At 43.6% G+C, this 21827-nt stretch overlaps 3 protein-coding genes across 12 annotated transcripts in view; 1 reads left to right on the forward strand and 2 right to left on the reverse strand.

Annotated features, from left to right (window-relative positions):
- CNBD2 (cyclic nucleotide binding domain containing 2) overlaps window positions 1-10962 on the reverse strand; it is a 66718-nt gene extending 55756 nt beyond the window's left edge. For all 5 annotated transcript variants that reach the window (XM_045444772.1, XM_045444771.1, XM_045444770.1 and 2 more), the window contains exons 1-2: window positions 10702-10962; window positions 8419-8472 (exon numbers count right to left, since the gene is read on the reverse strand). In XM_045444772.1, coding sequence (XP_045300728.1) covers window positions 8419-8472; window positions 10702-10962 — 315 coding nt within the window. The remainder of the gene's footprint in view (window positions 1-8418; window positions 8473-10701) is intronic.
- Window positions 8685-11974, forward strand: SCAND1 (SCAN domain containing 1). The gene has a single exon (XM_045444790.1). It carries the CDS (start codon window positions 11180-11182, stop codon window positions 11720-11722), a length of 543 nt encoding a protein of 180 aa, XP_045300746.1. The 5' UTR covers window positions 8685-11179; the 3' UTR covers window positions 11723-11974.
- Window positions 11975-12978: 1004 nt separating this feature from the next.
- The window catches only part of PHF20 (PHD finger protein 20), a 171636-nt gene continuing 162787 nt past the window's right edge, over window positions 12979-21827 (reverse strand). For all 6 annotated transcript variants that reach the window (XM_045444764.1, XM_045444765.1, XM_045444762.1 and 3 more), the window contains 2 exons: window positions 20937-21120; window positions 12979-15537 (listed from right to left, as the gene is read on the reverse strand). In XM_045444764.1, the coding sequence (XP_045300720.1) occupies window positions 15395-15537; window positions 20937-21120 (327 nt within the window). In that variant the 3' untranslated portion in view covers window positions 12979-15394. The remainder of the gene's footprint in view (window positions 15538-20936; window positions 21121-21827) is intronic.

Below are 21827 nucleotides of genomic sequence, written 5' to 3' on the forward strand. Positions count from 1 at the left end.
GTTTTTTTAAAAAACCCACCTCAGAACTGAAGATAATTTCAGAAACATCAAAAAAGGACGCTAGCCTTGCAGAGGTCAGGATTGCATAAAGCAAGTGAAGGAGCTGTCAATGAACAATTAAAATGGAACCAAGAAATAGCAGAGCTAACAGGTATGGAGATACACAGAGAGAGTGGGAGGATTAAGTACATGGGTTTCTTCTACTTTTATAGCTGTAAATCTGTTTTTTTAAGATTTTAAGTAATCTCTACACGCCAACATGAGGCTCAAACCTACAACCTCGAGATCAAGAGTGCACCGACTGAGCCAGCCAGACACCCCTATAGCTGTAAATCTTAAGACGCCTTTTAAACCTGATAGACCACGAAACAGATGTATAAGAATATTTAAAGATATAAAGGGAACTAACAACGATAATTAAAAGTGGATGGGAAAGAATGAGAAAAAGAAGTATAACAATTATTCTTTTTTGACTTGAATTTTACACTGGGTGTATATATATCTCACCTATTAAAATGAATGCATCGGGGCGCCTGGGTGGCGCAGTCGGTTAAGCGTCCGACTTCAGCCAGGTCACGATCTCGCGGTCCGTGAGTTCGAGCCCCGCGTCGGGCTCTGGGCTGATGGCTCAGAGCCTGGAGCCTGTTTCCGATTCTGTGTCTCCCTCTCTCTCTGCCCCTCCCCCGTTCATGCTCTGTCTCTCTCTGTCCCAAAAATAAATAAACTTAAAAAATAAAAAAAATAAAAAAAATAAAATAAAATGAATGCATCAATTTAAATTTTTTTTAATTTATTTATTTTGAGAGAGAGAGACAGAGACAGAGAGAGAAGGAGAGAGAATCCCAAGCAGGCTCCATGCTGTCCGCGCAGAGCCCAGTGTGAGGCTTGAACCCATGAACTGTAAGATCATGACCTGAGCTGAAACCAAGAATCTGATGCTTAACTGAGACACCCAGGCTTCCCCCCCTCAAATTTTTTTATTAAGTAAACTCCAGGCCCAATGTGGGGCTGGAACTCATGGCCCCAAGATCAAGAGTCGCATGCTCTACTGACTGAGCCAGCCAGGCACCCGTGAATATATCAATTTTTAAGTAATAAAACAAAATCAATGCAGTACAACACAGCTCCTAGTAAAGCACACTATAAACAGGTTCACTGAAAACTAGAAACTGGGAGGGTGGCAATTGAATAAAAATAAATGAAAGGAGAAGATAGGGAAAGGATTATAAAGTATCCAGGCTTCTCAATTTACATTGGTTTATCACGAACAATAATTACTAATAACTGAGTTAACTGCAAACATAATCCAGCCACATTAAGCACCCTAGACCAGTTACCTCCAGTTCATCAAAACATCAAAAGATCTTTATCCGAAGATCAAACACATTTGATAAAAAAGGTTATCAAAAAGAAATTAATAAAGTCAGTAGAGAGATTAGGGCAAGCTTCCTAGACTTCATAATAAAAAATAAAACACACACACACACACACACACACACACACACACACACACACAGGAACATCCTGGGGGCCTTTTATCCAAACCACCTCATTAGCTGAACCTGCTTTCTCTTCACCATGATCACAGCTGGCCTTCTGAAATGATGTATGTAGTGTGTGGTGAGTGTAAATGAAATGATTAGATTACTAAATCTTTTGAAAATATGAATGTCCTGTCTACTTGTAACTTACCTTAAAAATTTCCTGGGGCGCCTGGGTGGCGCAGTCGGTTAAGCGTCCGACTTCAGCCAGGTCACGATCTCACGGTCCGTGAGTTCGAGCCCCGCGTCGGGCTCTGGGCTGATGGCTCAGAGCCTGGAGCCTGTTTCCGATTCTGTGTCTCCCTCTCTCTCTGCCCCTCCCCCGTTCATGCTCTGTCTCTCTCTGTCCCAAAAATAAATAAACGTTGAAAAAAAAAAATTTTTTTTAAATTTCTATTTAACACCTCACATTAAGAAAATAATGCAGGGGCGCCTGGGTGGCGCAGTCGGTTAAGCGTCCGACTTCAGCCAGGTCACGATCTCGCGGTCCGTGAGTTCGAGCCCCGCGTCGGGCTCTGGGCTGATGGCTCAGAGCCTGGAGCCTGTTTCCGATTCTGTGTCTCCCTCTCTCTCTGCCCCTCCCCTGTTCATGCTCTGTCTCTCTCTGTCCCAAAAATAAATAAAAACGTTGAAAAAAAAATTTAAAAAAAAAAAAAAAAAAAAGAAAATAATGCAAAATAACAACTGTTGGCAAGGATGGGGAAAAACTAGAACCCAAGTGCACTGATGGTGGGAATGTACAACGGTAGAGCCACTGTGGAAAACAGTACGGCAGCTGCTCAAAATTAACCACAGCATTACCATGATTCAACAATTCTACTTCTGGGTATATACTCAGAGGACTTAACAGCAGAGACTCAAAAAGATATCTGCATACCAATGCTCATAGCAGCATTATTTACAATAGTGAAAAGGTAGAAAAACCCAATGTCTGTTGACAAATGAATAGCAAAATGCACAACATATATATAATGGAATATTCCTTAAAAAGGAAGGAAATTCTGATACATGCTATAACTTTGATGAACCTTGAAACATTATGCTAAGAAGCCAGACACAAAAGGACAAATATTGTAGGATTTCATTTATATGAGGTTCCTACAAGAGTCAAATTCACAGAGACAGAAAATAGAATGGTGGTCTCGGGGGCTAGGAGGGGTGAATGGGGAGTTATTATTTAATGGGTATAGAATTTCAGCTGGGGAAGATGAAAATTTGCTGAAGACAGATGGTAGTGATGGCTACATGACAATGTGAATGTACTTAATGCCACTGAACTATACACTTAAAGATAGTTAAAATGGTAAATTTTGTTTTGTAGATTATACCACAATTTTTCTTTAAGTTAAAAATAATAATGTTCCCCTTTTCTCTCCATTCCTAAATGATTGTCTAGAAGCCATAGGTGGGGCCAGCCATGGTGGGCATCTGCCTAGGGGGTGAAGGGAGGCTGTGGTGGGAGAGCAAGTAGCACTGAAGCCTTGGGCAGGGTTGGGGGAATGGAAGCAACTACAGAAGACTAGCTACTTGTAAGAGGATAGGTCAAAGAAGACCTTGAGAGCCAAGTTTCTCTCTGTTGAAGAAGGGAATTAAGTGTATGGAAAGGGAGAAAACTGGAATAAACCCCCTGGTGTTAAACTTGAGGTAAAGTTGTTGGTGTGAACTCATGGATTTCTAGAGAGAGAGAGACAGATGCAGAAACAGAGATACAAATACACACGCACACACACACACACACACACACACACACACACTGGTAAAAACACAAAAATTCAACTGAGTACATTTGAAGATCTAATTGGCTTTATCAAACAATTCATAAATCATGCAGTACCTCCTCTAGCAAACAGAGATGCTTTGAAGAGTTATGCAAGGGGCGCCTGGGTGGCGCAGTCGGTTAAGCGTCCGACTTCAGCCAGGTCACGATCTCGTGGTCCGTGAGTTCGAGCCCCGCGTCAGGCTCTGGGCTGATGGCTCAGAGCCTGGAGCCTGTTTCCGATTCTGTGTCTCCCTCTTTCTGCCCCTCCCCCATTCATGCTCTGTCTCTCTCTGTCCCAAAAATAAATAAAAACGTTGAAAAAAAAATTAAAAAAAAAAAAAAAAGAGTTATGCAAAATGGAAGGGTTTCACAGAGAAGAGGTGGGGCAAGGAAGTCAGCAAAGGAAACGTGAGAGTTCCTGGGAGGAAAGTAAGAGTTCAGGATGATCGCTTCTCACTGGCTGAGCCACAGCACTTCCCATTGGCTGGGTTTGTTGCTGGGCCAGAATTATCTCCTTTCCTTTTGCCCAGGTAGTGAAGTAGTAACACCTTCCCATTGGGAGATGGAAGATACTTGTCCTCCAGTTTGGGGTAACTGGCCACAAGTGGTTGGGTGAGAGCTCCCCCTACTGGCCTTTCCAACTCCAATTTTAGTTGAGGTTTCCTTTACTAACTTTCAGGGTATATACATGCATGCATACATATATACATACATACACCCTAGCTCTGTTCATGAGGGAGTCATACATACACGCATGCATGCATACATACATACACCCTAGCTTTGTTCCTGAGGGAGCCTGGGAGCAGCAATTATTCCAACTGCAACGAACAAACCCAGTGTCCAAATCCTGGTTTCTAAACACCATTCTCCACTAAAAGAATAAAGGTTTCTTGGAGAAATGGCTGATTCCAGAGCTGGGATGGGGAAGGTACAATGTGCTTAAAACTAAGGAAAATTTCAAAAAATGATGGTACATGTCAAAAGGATACAAAAGGACATGAGCAGGTTCCCACTGGTCAAATCCAGGATAATTTGAGCATCAGAATGAATAATGAATTCCAGTGGTAAGCAAGATGCAGTAATCCCATTACAGCCTCTCTCCCTCGTCTCTTACAACTAAAAACTTTGGACAAAACACAAACAGCAACTAACTTGGGACTCTTACAAGTAAATAATGGCAAGTGTACTGGGGGGTTGGTAGTAAAAAAGAAGAAACAGGGGCTCCTGGGTAGCTTAGTTGGTTGAAAGTCCAACTTTGTTTCAGGTCATGATCTCACAGTTCGAGGGTTTGAGCCCCATATTGGGCTCGCTACTGCCAGCACAGAGCCTGCTTCAGATCTTCTGTCCCCTTCTCTCTGCCCCTCCCTTGCTTGCACTCTCTCTCTCTCTCTCTCAAAAATAAATTTTAAAAAACAAAACAAACAAAAAAAAAACCAACCAAACAAACAAACAAACAAATCCCATTGGGGTGAGTTTCCAGGTTTAATGAAGTAACAGGATATAAGTAACTAGACAAAAATCAATTGTATTTTTATATACTATCAAACAATTAGAAACTAAAAAAATTTTTTTTTTCAACGTTTATTTATTTTTGGGACAGAGAGAGACAGAGCATGAACGGGGAAGGGGCAGAGAGAGAGGGAGACACAGAATCAGAAACAGGCTCCAGGCTCTGAGCCATCAGCCCAGAGCCCGACGCGGGGCTCGAACTCACGGACCGCGAGATCGTGACCTGGCTGAAGTCGGACGCTTAACCGACTGCGCCACCCAGGCGCCCCAAGAAACTAAAAATTTTTAAACAATACCATTTGTAGTAGCACTAAAAACACAAAATACTTAGGTATAAATATAACATAATATATGCAGATTCTGTATGATGAAAACAATGAAACATTGATGTAAGAAATTAAAGAACACCTAAATAATACCAAACCTGGTACCAGTTCCTTTGCATATATTTCCTCATTGATTCTTCAGAGCCATTCTGTGAGGTAGTTACTACCCCCAAGCTCAGAAAGAGTCTGATTTATCTAAGCCATATTATAAAATAATTCATAGCAGCTTTATTTGGAATAGCCCCAAATTGGAAATAATGCAAATGTCTTTCAACCAGTGCCAGGATAAGCAAGCTATGGTGTACATCCCCACTATGGATTATTACTCAGCAATAAAAATGAACAAACTACTGACATACGAAACAACCTAGATGAATTACATGAATCTCCACGGATTTATTCTGAATGAAAAAAAGCCAGTCCCAAATGGCTACTTACTGTATGATTCCATTTACATAACATTTTTTGAAGTGACAAAATCATAGAGATGGAGAACAGATTAGTGGTTGCCTGCAGCTAAGGATAGGGGGGCTGTTAGCGGAGAGGAATGGGTGTAACTATAAAGTGGTAGCAATTATAAAGGGATTGTCAGAGCCAGACCCGAAGACCCAACTTTTACTGCCTACCTGCTTGTACTCACCAACCTTTGTCCCACATTTTTCCTTAAGTTCTTCTTTCCAGCTTATCTTTAATTCAGGCAAAAGACCCCAAGGGGCATAACATCCCTGTGGTGGGAACAAAAACTAACCCTCAAGCAATAACAACTTCCTGGACAAAGAGTTGCAGCAGGCCCAGATCACCCAGACCAGTCTGAACACAATCCCTGACTCACACCTGTGCAGATGGACCATGGGTGACCAACTGTTACCTTCACCTCACTATAATACTAAAATCTTGGGGCACCTGGATGGCTTAGCTGGTTAAGCGTCTGATGTTGGCTCAAATCATGACCTCACAGTTCATAGGTTCAAGCCCCGCGTGAAGCTCTGTGCTGACAGTGCAGAGCCTGAAGCCTGCTTCAGATTCTTTATCTCCCTCTCTCTCTCTGCCCCTCCCCGGCTCGCACTCTGTCTCTCTCTCTCAAAAAATAAATAAACAGGAAACAATCAGCAAAACTAAAAGGCAAGCCGACATAATGGGAGAAGATGTTTGCAAATGACATATCAGATAAAGGGTTAGTATCCAAAATCTATAAAGAACTTATCAAACTCAACACCCAAAAAACAAATAATCCAGTGAAGAAATGGGCAAAAGACATGAATAGACACTTCTCCAAAGAAGACATGCAGATGGCCAACCGACACATGAAAAAAATGCTTAACATCACTCATCATCAGGGAAATACAAATCAAAACCACAATGAGATACCACCTTACACCTGTCAGAATGGCTAACATTAACAACTCAGACAACAACAGATGTTGGCAAGGATGCGGAAAAAGAGGATCTCTTTTGCATTGTTGGTGGGAATGCAAGCTGGTGCAGCCAGTATGGAAAACAGTATGGAGGTTCCTCAAAAGACTAAAAATAGAACTACCCTATGACCCAGCAATTGCACTACTAGGCATTTATCCACGGGATACAGGTGTGCTGTTTCGAAGGGACACATACAACCCCATGTTTATAGCAGCACTATCAACAATAGCCAAAGTATGGAAAGGGCCCAAATGTCCATCAATGGATAAATGCATAAAGAAGATGTGGTATATATATACAATGGGGTATTACTCAGCAATCAAAAAGAATGAAATCTTGCCATTTGCAACTACATGGATGGAACTGGAGGGTATTGTGCTAAGTGAAATTAGTCAATCAGAGAAAGACAAAAATCATATGACTTCACTCATATGAGGACTTTAAGAGACAAAACAGATGAACATAAGGGAAGGGAAACAAAAATAATATAAAAACAGGGAGGGGACAAAACAGAAGAGACTCACAAATATGGAGAACAAACTGAGGGTTACTGGAGGGGTTGTGGGAAGGGGATGGGCTAAATGGGTAAGGGGTACTAAGGAATCTACTCCTGAAATCATTGTTGCACTATATGCTAATTTGAATGTAAATTTTAAAAAATAAAAAGTAAAATTAAAAAAAAATAAACAAACAAACATGATAATACTAAAATCTCCACTCAAGGAGGAGCACAAGCCTCATTTACATAATATACACTGCATGTATAGGCATGGATCCTTAAGGTGCATGCACAACCTTATGCCCACCTCTAACATGTGATGACAAGGCCCTCCTTATCTAAATATTCATCCTAACCCCAAATAAAAGGAATCCATTCATCTTTGCTTAGGGAGTCACAGCTTCAGAAGTTATTACCCATGATCTCCTTAGTTGCTGCAAATAAAGTTTACTTTGTGAGACTACTCTATGTGGTGTGGTCTCTATCTGTGATTCATTAAAAATCAAACTCACTTTAGTTTGGTTACAGGATCTTAGTGCTCATCAAATGTTTCTAGATATTGATTGTGGTACAGCTGCATGATAAAACTGCATAAGCCTGCATACATATACAAATGAGTACTTATAAAACTGGTGAAATCTGAATAAACTCCGTGGCTTCTATCACTGTCAATTTCCTGGTTTTGACATTGTATTATGGTTATGTAGGGCATTACCACTGGGGGAAATTGGGTGAAGTGTGCATGAGACCTCTCTGTTCTATTTTTGCAACTTTCTATGAATCTGTGGTCATTTCCATATAAAAAAAATGTATCCAGGCTTCTATACCACAACCGTCAACAGTACCCCATCAAAAGACACCAGTGTCTGAAAGAGTATGGGAGTCATATTAGAGCTCCCCTGCAGAGATGAAACCAACTGCTTGCCTCTTTCCTTGATTCAACATTTCCTGAGAGTCAACTGGGAATTCGGCCTTGTGTTGAAAGCTAAGTGGGGCGCCTGGGTGGCGCAGTCGGTTAAGCGTCCGACTTCAGCCAGGTCACGATCTCGCGGTCCGTGAGTTTGAGCCCCGCGTCAGGCTCTGGGCTGATGGCTCAGAGCCTGGAGCCTGTTTCCGATTTTGTGTCTCCCTCTCTCTCTGCCCCTCCCCCGTTCATGCTCTGTCTCTCTCTGTCCCAAAAATAAATAAACGTTGAAAAAAATTAAAAAAAAAAAAAAAAAAAAAAAGAAAGCTAAGTGATAGGAGATGCATCATTTAGGATCCCTTCCCAAGTGAGCTTCCAAACTAGTGCTAATGAAAAGGCCTAATATGGTAAGAACATTGTACTACAAGTCAAAAGAATTCTGTTCTCATGGAACCACTTACTAGTTTTTTTAGTTTGGACCAATCCATTTCCTTGTGGTGCACTGACTTCTTAACCTGGAAAATTCAGGAGAATGGAACACATATAAATATATTTTAAACTTAACCTGGGCCCTGTGGGTGGGTTCAAGGATATCTGGAAACCACCTGAAATTATATGCAGATGTACGAAAATTCCAGAAGAGATACTGTAACTTTTTTTTTTCAGATTCTGGGGGCTTACTCACCCATACAGTTCAGAATAACTGAATCTAATTTTTGGATTTGGTGTCTAAGGTCCTTTCCATTCTAACATTCCATAATTCTAGCAGATCTCCAAGATCTCTCCATTTCTAATATTTCATTATTCTAATAGGGATGCAAGGAATGGACTAGAGATCTAACATTCTGTGATTTCACAGACCACAGAGTTCACTCCCTTTCCTGAGAGTTCAAGGATTCAATTTTTCAACATGGAACTCTAGGCTCTCTATGATTTAACCTTCCAACCTCAGCTTTTATCCCTTTCCCAGACCCTGGCCACTCCCTCCTGTAGTCTAAAGTTTCCACAAAGTTTTGCTCCCACTCTGTGCCTCAGCACTGGCAATGCCTTCTACCTAGAATGCCCCTAAATCCACCCTTTTTTCTTGAATCTCAATTTAAAGTTCTCCTCCCCAGTAAAGTCTTCCATGACTCTTCATCCTTGCAGCAAGGTTTGATGTGCTCTCTTAGCCCTGGACACTGACTGCCTGTTACCACCCAGAGAATAGGACTGTTGGTTGGTTCACTCAGGGCAGTGAATCAAAATGCCAAGGGACGAGGCAGAAGTAAAGGTTTGAAGCTAGTAGGCCTAACAAACTCTACGCCTCTGTTTTCCCACCTCTGGAAATAAAGAAAAATATCACCTTTAAGGAAAACAACATGAAAGCAATAGTAAATGTAAACAGCATTCTGTTTCAGAGACAAAAAGGAGTGGTGGGGATTGAGGCCATCCAGGACAGGACTGAGCATCTTTGTCTAAAAGAACACTACTCAGCTCTAGGTAATTGTTGCTTGGCAGGAATGTGGGTGGGACCAATGTGTTCAGCTCATCCACTTTCTCACAAAAGCCAGAAATCAGATTTGCATGTGAAATCTCCCAATTTTAAACGTCAATAACTAAAAAATATTCAAGACCCACTACATGACTTTCAAGGTTTTTAGGCTGTGAAAACTGTTCTGTGAGGATCCACTTCTACCTATCCAAGAGAGCACATCCTATGGGGGAGGCCAATTTTATATCAGGGCTGCTGGTGTATTGCAAGTTACAGTAAACAGGCCCACTCTTTCTGCACAAAGCAGAGACAAAACCGTTCACGTGAGGCTTCTGTCTCTGGGCCTTAGTTTCCCTACCTGTGAAATGGCAATACAAAACATAATTGTGAGTCAGCTGTCAAATAGAATATATCACTTACTGAAGGGTTGTCAGAGCTAGATGCTTTTATATGCACTGTCTCGCTGAATTCCCATGATTTCTGAGGTAAATTTTATTACCTCCACATTTTACAAATAAAAGAACTGTAGCTCAGAAATAGCAATTTACCTAATGAAGTCGGTAACAAACATTTAAAAAGCCCTTTCTTTCCAAGGGCTTTAATGATTTAATCCTCTCAACAAGTCTGAAATGGGGGACACCACCAAGGCAGCCGCAGTGCAAACCATACACATAATTTAAAATTTTCTAGTAGTCACATTTAAAAAGTAAAATGACACAGGTTAATTTTAATAATACACTTTATTTGACCCAACATACGCAAAATATTATCAACCTAACATGTTATCAATGTAAAAAATACTGAGATATTTTACCTTTTTTTTTTTTTTGGTACTACATCTTGTGTGTATTTTACATTACAACACATCTCAATTCCGACTAGCCACATTTCAAGAACTCAGTAAGCCCATGCGGCTAGTGGCCACCATATGGGGCAAGGCATCTACAGTCTATTTACTAATCTTAATGTTAAAAGCAGAACAGAGGCACTTGTCCCTTGGTTTCAAAGGACACTCAAAAAATAATTATGTGTGTTGGGGATCTTCACACACCCTTGTATTTTGTCATCCTGTCAATAAGGCAAGTGCCACCACCATCCTCTTTTGAGGGAGAGAGGACTTCCCCGGGTCGAGACCTTCCCTAGTGCCCGACCTCCGTCCCGCCATCCCGCTCCCGCCACCGGTCGGACGCCAGCCCCAGCGAAACCGTGGCTCGCTATCATCCTAGTCAGGGTCAAGTAAGGAGGCGTGCAAGCAGCGGTAGGTGCGGATCACCTGCGGGCCGAAGTGGATAAAGACCCCTCGGAGCTCCTCCTCCTCCTCCGGCTCGTCTTCCTCCCTCTCCTCCTCAGACTCCGACTCCTTTAACTGGTGCTGGGAGGAGCCATCGTGAAGAGAAGCCCAGCGCACGCCTAGCCGGTAATGCCGCCGCTCCCCCGTCACCTCCACCTCCTGACTCGACTCGCTAACGCTAGGGGGCGCCGCTTCCGGGAGCTGGGACTCGGCTTCCGGGCTCTCTGGCGCCGAACTCATCATAGAAGCTAATGGAGACTTCCGCTTCCGGCAGCCTCGAGTCTTTTTGGGGAGTTGGTGAGCTGGGCGCGCTGTTGGCCCTCCCCCGCCCGCCTGCCTGGAGGCCTTGTGGGATGGGCCTTGACGCGCGAAACGTCTCCCTCCTCAGCCAGCTCCCGCGCAGACGCAGTGCTGAGCCCACGCCTGCGGAACAAAGGGTGAGGTCCGGAGCTTAGGAGTCATGGCTGCGACGGAGCCGAGCTTGGCGGCTGCTGCGGGCCTCACGTCGCCGCCAGAGAAGGAGGAAGAAGGAGCCGGCCTGAGCTCAGGTCCGGAGCGTAACTTTGCGGCCTCCTCGTCGACTCCTAAGGCCCTACCGTCTGCCCCCGAACCCTCCAGTCCCAGCGCCGCGGTGTCTGAAGGAATTCCTACGCCTCCCGCGGCTGCCTCCGCGGCCCTGGAGCTGCCTCTGAGGCCCGCAGCCTTGGACTCCCCGCCGCTTGCCGAAGCCGCTCCGCGCTCCCCTCCACAGCCTGGCGGCTCCCGACCCGGCCCCGAGACGTTCCGCCAGCGTTTCCGGCAGTTCCGCTACCAGGATGCCGCAGGCCCGCGGGAGGCGTTCCGGCAGCTGCGGGAGCTCTCGCGCCAATGGCTGCGACCCGACATTCGCACGAAGGAGCAGATCGTGGAGATGCTGGTGCAGGAGCAGCTGCTCGCCATCCTGCCCGAGGCGGCGCGGGCTCGGCGGCTTCGCCGCCGCTCCGATGTGCGCATCACGGGCTGAGCGGCGGAGCTTCGGGCGGCCGGGTTCGGGAGTTCTCTGGACTGGGGCCACTATGGAGTCCGGGGGTTGAACCTGGCTCTCCATTACGCGTTCCTGAGAAATGACTTTTGGGCAGCTCCAGTCGTCGGATATGTCCCTTTCATTCGTCCTTTACTAGGTTTGTTTTCCCGAGCCTATTTACTTGCGACCTCCTTTTTGGCTGGTGGCGAGGCCAAGTTGGGAGCCCATGAGAATAAAGCCTTTGTTTTCTGTGCACTTGGCATTTGCTCGTTTTGTGGGATCATTAACGTGTTGGCTAGGTAGGCCTGGGCCTCCGCATCTGGAAAATTTTTCTCCTCGCCTCACAGGACCCCACTTGGGATTCCTTTGTTTAGTTGGGAGTCTGCGGGAAGAGGGTTTTAACATTCTGGGTTCTGTATTCGCCCCGATGTCTCACTAGAATATGAAATTTGTTTTCCTACCTAAAAAGGTAGTGGAAAGTGGTTGTGGCAGGCAAATAGCAATTCGGCCATCAATCTGCCCTTGGGGCACGGGCTTCCCAAAAGACCCAAGCCAGAGGGCTATTTTAGTGTTTAATGCAGGTCCTTTTGGAGAGCTCCTTGCGAGCTTTGGTTTAAGTCTCCAAAGTGATTCTTGCCATATTTTAGGCCCCTAAAATTTAACAACTGGTGTAAACTAACGAATTATTTTATTGCCGGTTCTACTCATTTTAATGTCTCTCCCAACTGCCTCCCTTTATTATTTTTTTTAATGAGCAATTGCTTAGAGAAGAATTTGGCAACATTGTAATTCACAAGCTCTGTTGTGAAATCTTAAAGCCTCCTCTTCCTTAAGTCTTGTGCCCACCCAGGAAGGAGCTAATTGGGATCTGTGGGCAGTTTGGATTGGCCTCAGAAAGATCCCAATTGCAATGGGTGCCATCTCTTAATATGAGGAAGGCCAGACCTATCTTCCCTTCACTGCTCTCAACAATTGTAATTTAATAAGTCTGCAGCTCACACCACAAAGCATGAGCCAGACTGGGTTAGAGGCTGGTGTAGGGGCATTTTACTTTTGAAATTATTAAAGACCCTTAGATGAATTCAAAATTCTTTTGCATACTTTCTTGGAATTTAGGATCTTAAGCTTGCATTTGCCTCCCTGCAGAAGATAAATCCGTTTACAGTGTAAAAGCAGACTTCCTTTAAAAAGTAAGGTTTATAGAAAATTATGTAATGCACATTAAAAGTAGGGTACAGAACTTTATAGTAACATGATTGAAACATAGCAACAAAAACCTGTTTTATTTTTTTCCAAATACAGATACAGAAGTTTGCATGTTTTGTAAATATTGCTTCAAAGCAACATTTCTATATACAGCGCCTTCTGTTCTAATAGCGCGTAAACATAGATATGTATCCACAGTGCAATGTTGGCTCATCAAGGGTCCACCTTGCATAACACCATTTAAAGAAACAAAATGATTAGTCAAACCAGAACTGTTTTTGTCAAGGCAATTTTTTATAGATGGATAGTTTTTCTCAAAAGAAAACTTAGTGTACATATTTCTAAACGGTAACAGTAATCTTTGCAAATAACAGTTTCCAGTGCTCCAAATTGGGGTTAATTCAACTTGACCCAGGAATTGGGGATGGAGCCCCTCAACATGGCTTTAAGTTAGAGAAGCACATTGAGGTTATCAGAACTTGGGAGTCATCCCTGCTTTCCTAAGGACAAAAGTCATGATGAGTGAAATGGGATTATTTCCTTTACAAAATTTAAACAATAGACCCAGTAACAGCCACTTGACAAAATTAGGGTAATTCAGTTTCTGCTTCCATTTTTGAGAAAGACATGAGATTGACTCCCTTAAAGTTGTAGCTTCTCCAGATGTGATGCTCAAATGTATTTTCAGAAAACAAAAATCAGTAATCTAATAATACAACAGTCATCATACCTCACAGTTGTGGCTACAGAAAATCATCCTGTTTCATCCCTTTTCAGACACACAATTCTATAATGTGGCTGTCTGATAAATTATGCAAAATGTAGATGTCATGCACACTCCTTGAACATTTCTTCCCCCACCAGAAACGCCAATGTTAGCAATGGGAAAGAGCTTCTTGTAGAGGAATCACGTCAGCTTTACTACAGATGTCACAGCCACACGTATTCCCTCTGATGGATAAGCTACAACAGGTCAACTGGTCCTAAATTCATTTTATATCAAATGGTGAAGAAATCACTGGACAGAGCATTCCCTGAAACAGATTTTGGTACAGAGGCCTTCAAGACCACAATGACCTATGTGCCTTAAAGGCCTAATCATTCCGAAGGTCGCTGGAGATACTGTCATTGCTATAGAGATAATGGCTACTTCACGTTTACATAGTAAATATTTGCAGCATATAACATTACAGATTCATAAACCCATAATTAACTTGTGAGTGTTAATGGACAACTGTGCTTTGATTTTTGCCTTTAGTGATAAGTAAACTAAATGGTGAAAGGGGTCATTTCCTCAAAGCATGGAACGTTTTCTTTAACTTTGTCTAGCAAGGAAAAACAAAACAATATAGCAATTACAGGTGGAACAGTAACCTGCAAGACTAACAAATATTGTCTCAAAAGGTACAAACTGTACCTGGACCTTAAGCAGCATAATCACCTTGACCTCACAAAAAAATATAAACAGGAAATCTAAAGTGTTAAAGTATATTAAAACAATTCTGAAAACGTCAACTACTGAACATACACCCTTCTGGGACGGAGAAAAGCGGCACATGTAGAATCTGAAGTTTGTTTACAACAATATAAAATAAGGTAATTCCCCAAACCACATCCTTTGTAACAAATCTTTACAGTGAAAAGTGTTCAAAATTTTGGGAACCATTTTTTGGACATTAAATAGAACTGGGAAGCTGTCAATATTAAGAAGTGGGTAGAAAACACTGTCCTTCGGGTTCCAGACCCTGCCTGCTTCAGTTTGGAATTCCTCCTAGATTATTACAGCGAGATTCTAGTTCCTCCACAGGCCGTATGGGCTCTGCTACAAAAGACACAACCCAGCCAACTCTGGGGTAAAAGCATACAAAACTTGTCCCCGGTACCATGAAGTCATGCAAGACATGTGGTGAGAAAAGTGAAGAGGAGTCCTAAGGAGAAGGCAGGGCAGCCAAGGCCTCCACTCCCTCCCAACCTCCACAGAATGTGAAGTCACGACATTCTCATGAAGCTGGAACAATGTAAATGATGCCTGCTGCCTAAATCCATGCCAGGTAGAAACCAGAAGGTTTGGCATGTGCCCCACCCTGACAAAAAAGTCAATTAAATAAGCTGCAAGTTGAATTTACAACTGTTTCCGACTAAACTTTTTTGGCTCTCATTCCATTTATCAGTGGCACGATTTCAAGTGAAGTTTGTGCAAAAAGACTCACTCACTCTCCATTCAACGATGTGCACAGAAGGGAATCCCAAGAGTCTATTTGCCACCTTCTTGGTAGGCTTCAAGATCAGAGTGCCCTGCCCTCCAGCAGCCAAAATGGCCCCTTTGTCCATCACACCCCTGCCCAGATCCCTGAAGTCAGTCGGTGTCACGTGCATTCGGCATGCTAGGTTTATTTATTTAAATATGCAAAGCTCCTCCTGCAGGTGCCCCAGGACTGTGCCCCCACTAGTTCTGGGTGCCCAGTTTCATGTTGAGCAGCAGAGTGCGATCTGCTGCACCTTGCCCAGGTCCATCAGCAGCTGCTTGATGCAATGTTTGAGCTGTGGAAGCCTGGCCAGTGGCTCTGGGGGCTCCAATTCCCCAGTGTAGTCCAGCCAGCTCTCCAACACTGTAGGCAGAAGAGAGAGAAGACCCAGTGAGTTCCCAACACTTCATCTGTAAGAACATCAGCAAGAATCTCAGCACCCTCTCCCATCTACTACTCACAGGGGGCAAGGAGGGAGGACCACTCAGGTGACACTGACTCTACACCCTCTCTACAAAGTATTACCCCTAGGACAAGGTTCAAATGCTTCAGAGCAGCACAGTCTAATAGAACTTTCTGCAGTGGAAATGGTTGATGTCTGTGTTGTCTATACAGTAACCACTAGCCACATGTAGCTAACTGAGCACTTAAAACCTGGCTGGTACAACTGTGTAACTAAATTCAAATTTTATTCAATTTTAATTAATTCAATAGCCACATATAACTAGTGACTACTTATTAGTGTAGCTCTGGAGTCTAGAGGGCTTTAAAGAACCCACCTTTCTCAGTGTTACTCCCCATTATTTATAAGGCTTTCCCTCATTGGACATCAGAGAGCCTAATGTTTTAGCCTCCTGTTAAGAAAAATAAGAATCTAGGGGACGCCTGGGTGGCTTAGTTAAGCATCCTACTCGGTTTTGGCTCAGGTCACGATCTTGAGGTTTGGGAGATCAAGCCCCGCATCAGGTTCTGTGCTAGACAACATGGAGCCTCCTTGGGATCCTCTCTCCCTCTCTCTCTGTCCCTCCTCTGCTTGTGTGTACTAGCACATGTGCTCTCTCTCTAAATACATAAACTTTAAAAGAAAATTTAAAGAAAAAAGAAAAATGAAGATCTAAAGGGATTTGAAAAGGTCTATTTTTATCACTATAAGCTCTGATTTGCTTCATATTCTTATCATCAGTAGCACAGAATACTCTGATTTTATTTTCTAAGTATTTAATGTAAGACGTCCAATTACTAATGATCTTGATTGTATTGGTTCAATACCTAAAAAGCTGCCTTGCCTCTGAGAACAGGGATTTCTCTATAGAAGACATTTATTTTTCCCCAAGCCATTCCCTGAAGCTCAGGCATTTGGGGGAGAGACCACATTGGAACCATACATCTTTGACATGAAGCCAGCCCCTCCAGGGAGGCCCTGTGCTCACCCTAGCTTGCCTGGAGCCTTTCTAGTTCATAAATCAACTTGTACTGAGCATTTTCTGGACCCTTGAGCCAAAGGTACAGAAAGAGCAAGATGCACCCAGTGCCTGTTCCTCATGTAGCTTACAGCCTCACACATAATCCTTTTCCATCCTCAGATCTGGCCCTCCTTCTTTCTTCACACCTTTCAAAATTCTTTGTTCCCTATAAGTTACTTCTCAAAGAAATCTTCCCCAACTCTACCCCCTGAATCTGGTCGCTGGGTTAAGAACGCTGTGCGATCACATGTTCTCCTCCTCTGGAGTACTTACCATGGTTTATAATTATATGTAATAGAATAATTTAATTAATACCTACCTCTACCACAAGATCAAGCTCCATGAGGGCAGAGGCCAAGTCTGCCTTGCTCACCACGATATCCCTAACACTCAATTATGCCTGAAACATAGTAGGCACTCAACAAAGGCAGTGGGAACGGCCTAGCAAAGCGCCCCACTGACTGCTCGGGCTTCACAGAGCTCACCTACCACCCTCTGATTTCTTGTTGGTATTTGGGGATTCCAAGAAGGAGAAACGGTCCCTCCCCTTCATCCCAACAAGTACAAGGACTTGAAAATAAGAAAAATAAGACTGCCTTCTCAGACATGAACTTGAAAGCCAAGACTAAAGGATCAAAGTCATGTGAGAGTACTAGTGACCTGCTGAGCAAGAAAAACTCCATGGTGACCAATTTCAATACATCAGTAAGTCTTTAAGGAAAAAAACTAGAAGGGGGCACCTGGATGGCTCAGTCAGTTGAGTGTCCAACTTCAGCTCAGATCATGATCTTATGGTTTGTGGGTTTAAAACCCACACTGGGCGTATTTGCTCTCAGCATCTGAGCCTGCTTCGGATCCTCTGTTCCCCCTGCACCTCCCTTGCCTGTGTTCTCTCTCTGCATCCCTCAAACAACAACAACAACAACAAACAAACAAAAAAAAAAAAAAAAAACTAGGAGACAAGGGACTGCTTAGCAAAAGGGCATGAGAATAAACAGAATAAATGGAGAAAAAGGCCAAAAGTCAACGCCGGAAGAGCCCATCTAGATGAGTGTAGAAAAAAGGCAGTCAGGATTCGCTGCGTCAATTCCGACAGAATGTCAGTCAGTCCATCTGTCCTTGACAAGATGATCCTACAACTGCTGAGAGACCCCTCTTATGGTCTTGTAACTACTTCAGATTTGGTACCAGGTTCACCAAAGACATACCCCAACACTATGGTGACCTGGGAGGCATGCACAGGGAGAAAGAACACCAGACTAGAAGACTCTAGGCTACTCAGTATTCTCTGAGCTTGGTGAAGAGGAGGGTTTAGAGACCCTAAGGTGGAAGCCTTCTCTCTAGATCTGCAGGACTGAAGACCAGACCCAGAACTGTATGTATTAGTAGCCACTAGTATCTTCTCTGGAGCCCAACATCCAGCAGGCCAGTCTTCTTTCTGTACTGTGTTCTGGACCATCACCCCATTTCTCTTTTAAGGAAGCTCAATAGCTTCTCAGCAATGTAATGATTCTAAGCAATGCAGGAGGTCACACAGGTAAAGTTTCATTTCAAATACACTCTCTCAGACCATCCAGATAGAGGCCAATGCTCCTTAAGGTAACATTTTTTTCTTAAAATAGTATTGCTCATGCTGGGGTGCCTGGGTGGCTCGGTCGGTTGAGCGTCCGACTCCGGCTCAGGTCATGATCTCGTGGTTTGTGGGTTTGTGCCCTGCATCAGGCTCCGTGCTGCCAGCTTGGAGCCTGGAGCCTGCTTTGGATTCTGGGTCTCCCTCTCTCTCTGCCCCTCCCCCACTCATGTTCTGTCTCTCTCTCAGAAATAAATAAACATTAAAAAAAAAAAAAAAAAAAAAAGTATTGCTCATCCTAAAAGATTCAATATTTTCATGATCATTAAAAATCTTTTGTTTACAACTGTTTACACTACTAAATTATTAAGCTATGGTTAATACTGAAACAATAACTTTTTTTTTTTTAATGTTTTTGAGACAGAGAGAGACAGAGCATGAGCAGGGGAGGGGCAGAGAGACAGCAAAACACAGAATCTGAAGCAGCCTCCAGGCTCTGAGGTGTCAGCACAGAGCCCGGACGCGGGGCTCAAACTCACGGACTGTGAGATCATGACCTGAGCTGAAGTCGGACGCTTAACCGACTGAGCCACCCAGGAGCCACAATAACTTTTTAAAAGTATAAATTAGTCAATATAATAGCTTACGAGGCTACTTCTTAAAAGGAATACCGTATCCAAATTCTTATAAAAGCTCAGTTTATCTTAATGTTATTTGGATGAACTGAAGAGTTGTCTCTTCTGTGGCTGAAATAAAATAGGATTCTGATAAAAATACAATAGAAAAGTCTGTCTGAATAAAGTCTTTAAGAATTATAATTGATTTTCACACTTCAGAGCCTGGAGTTTCAGAACAAGAACAGAGTATGTGACCCCAGATCAGCAGGACACACAAGAGGCCCTCAAGCAGGTCAGAGAAGGGAGTCCAGGCTTATCCTCCTCACCACAGTGGCCATGAGACTGGGTGGGAACAGCAAGTCAGTGAGTAAGAAGTGGGTAAACTCTGGGACACCTGGGTGGCTCCGTCAGTTGAGCGTCCGACTTTGGATCAGGTCATCTTGCTGCTCATGGGTTGGAGCCCCACATCAGGCTCTGTGTTGACAGCTCAGAGCCTGGAGCTTGCTTTGGATTCTGTGTCTCCCTCTCTCTCTCCCCATCCCTGATCACACTCTCTCTCAAAAATAAACAAATCTTAAAAAAAATTTTTTAAAAAGAAAAAAAAAAAAAAGTGGGTAAACTCTGATGTCTGCTCTAAGGCCAGGCTCCTCTGGCAACAGAACATTCTCCCTGTTTCCACAGTGCTAATCCAGGGACCCAGAACCACTCCTACTGCCATTCTCTCAAAACCCATAATTTCTAGTCTGGCATTTAATCCTCTTTTAACTAGCAAATAGCAAGGTTTTCAGACAGTGGCATCAGTTACAATTCTAAGGAACCCAAGAAAACCTTTTAGGAGTAAAAGAGACAGAAACACTCCCCCTTCAGAAATGCCCTCAGAAGGGACCCTGAATTAGTCTCCCATTCCTAGTTCCTCAGGAGTGCCTCAGAGGCAGGAAAGAAGCATAAAGGCATAGAGTTCTCACTTTCCTCCAACAGGGTAACCCTTTCCCAGTCAAGCCAGTCCTTTCATCACCCACCGAGTCACCCCCTCTCCAGCAGAAAACCTCACTCTCTTCAAGGCTCCACTTCACACCCAAGACTTCCAGAAAGCCTTCCTGTTTCCCCTCACACACTTCTTTGGCAGGGCCTCAGCCATACACGTGCCCTGACCTATGGGCCCTCATGACTCTAGCTCGCATAACATATGGTATTTTTCTGAGTTATTTCATGAAAGTAGTTTTATGTCCCCAATATAGTAACAGTAGACAATATATTCAGAATCCTCAAATGGAATATTTATTTATTTATTTTTAAATTTTTTTTAACATTTATTTATTTTTGAGATAGAGAGAGACAGAGCATGAACAGGGGAGGGTCAGAGAGAGGGAGACACAGAATCCGAAACAGGCTCCAGGCTCCGAGCTGTCAGCACAGAGCCCGACGCGGGGCTCGAACTCACGGACCGCGAGATCATGACCCGAGCCGAAGTCGGCCGCCTAACCGACTGAGCCACCCAGGCACCCCGGGAATATTTATTTTTAAATTTGGCTCCATTTTAAGATTGAAACAAAAAAATTAAGAAATAAGTGAACTATCAAGAAGGAATTCCATCTTCAAAAACCAAGCTGGTGACATTCTAGGGATCAAAAGTCTGAACTTGATCAAGTTTATCATGACAAGGCCCATCTGTTACCACTAACACCTGGGAGAAATACCCAGAGGCTACCCAAATGACTGAGTCAAGTTCTTAAATCTCTACTGATAAAGAAGAAAGGCCTCATTTTAGATTTTATGAAAGGCTGAAATAAAAGGTTTCTTCAGATTAATCCTCAAAGACATCCAAAACCTCTACTAAGTCAAAGGTGAAATTCCTCACAGAACTTGGTTGGCAAAGGTTTGCTCAGATCGCACACGGCCTGCAGAGAGTCCAGGCCCTCTTTCGCACTCTGCTTTGCGGAAGGCACTGGGTAAGTGAAGGAGGCCTCCTGACATCACACAGACCTTAGCAGTGCCTGGTAAATACTAAAAGTAAAGCTTGCCCATCTTGAGAGAAGGATGGGGGTGGATGAGACTGAAAAGAAAGGAGGCAAGAATACAGCTGTCTGTGGAGAGCCAGAGAAGGAGTCCTACCATCCAGCTCCTTCTCGATGGAGTCCATCCTATGTGTGACTTCATCCTGAAGAGATTCCACATGGGTCAGCAAGTTAAACTGCCACTGGTGCTGGGAGCTCAGCAGCCCCTCTCCTCCTCTGTCCAGCAGCTTCCGAGCCGGGGCTTCCTCAGGTAGGACCTTTTTGGAGACATATTCCCTCACCTAGGAATGCAATGGCATTTAAGTTACTGAGTGGAGACAGTTCCCAGTCCCTTCTCAAACAGCCAGTGTTTGCAACCATCTGAAAAACCAGTTGCAGCTTGAATATTCCAAATCTTTATCTCCTTCTCCTCCTGTCTTGCACACCAGGCAGAAGCATGTACCAATCGCAAACACCACAAGGCAGCATGGGCCTCAAGGCCTCATAGCTGCTTCCCAGTGACTGGCCCAATGCCCCATTCTGAAATAGGCCTCACGGAATGGCTCTAGAGCCCTGAGGTTAGAGTAGAGCAGGGTGGGTGCAGACAGGGGTTAGTATGTTAGTTGGCAGGAATCAAAGCAGTGTTAAGTCCTCGTTCCATGTCCTGCTGAATGTGTGAGCCTGGATTAGTTCTTCTGCCTCTCTGAGCCTCTGTTACCTTACAGGAAAGATGGAAGTAGTAAAACCTATTTTAAAGGTTCATGAGAATGAAACAAGATAAGGTTTATAAAACACAGTGCTGGCTTAAGTTCAGCTTGCCATCAACGAAAGAGATTTTTAATCATAGTTGTCTTGCTTAGGCCCAGTATTTTCTCATTTTTTTATTATGGGGCAGCTATCTCTAGGAAATCTGCCTAGTCTTCAGGATCACACTTTCTCTGGGGTTTGTGATCTCAACCATTCATTCATTCATTCATTCATTCATACATTCATTCATTTGAAATGAAAT

This window comes from Leopardus geoffroyi, chromosome A3 (genome assembly GCF_018350155.1).
Source record: "Leopardus geoffroyi isolate Oge1 chromosome A3, O.geoffroyi_Oge1_pat1.0, whole genome shotgun sequence".
NCBI classification, from domain to species: domain Eukaryota; kingdom Metazoa; phylum Chordata; class Mammalia; order Carnivora; family Felidae; genus Leopardus; species Leopardus geoffroyi.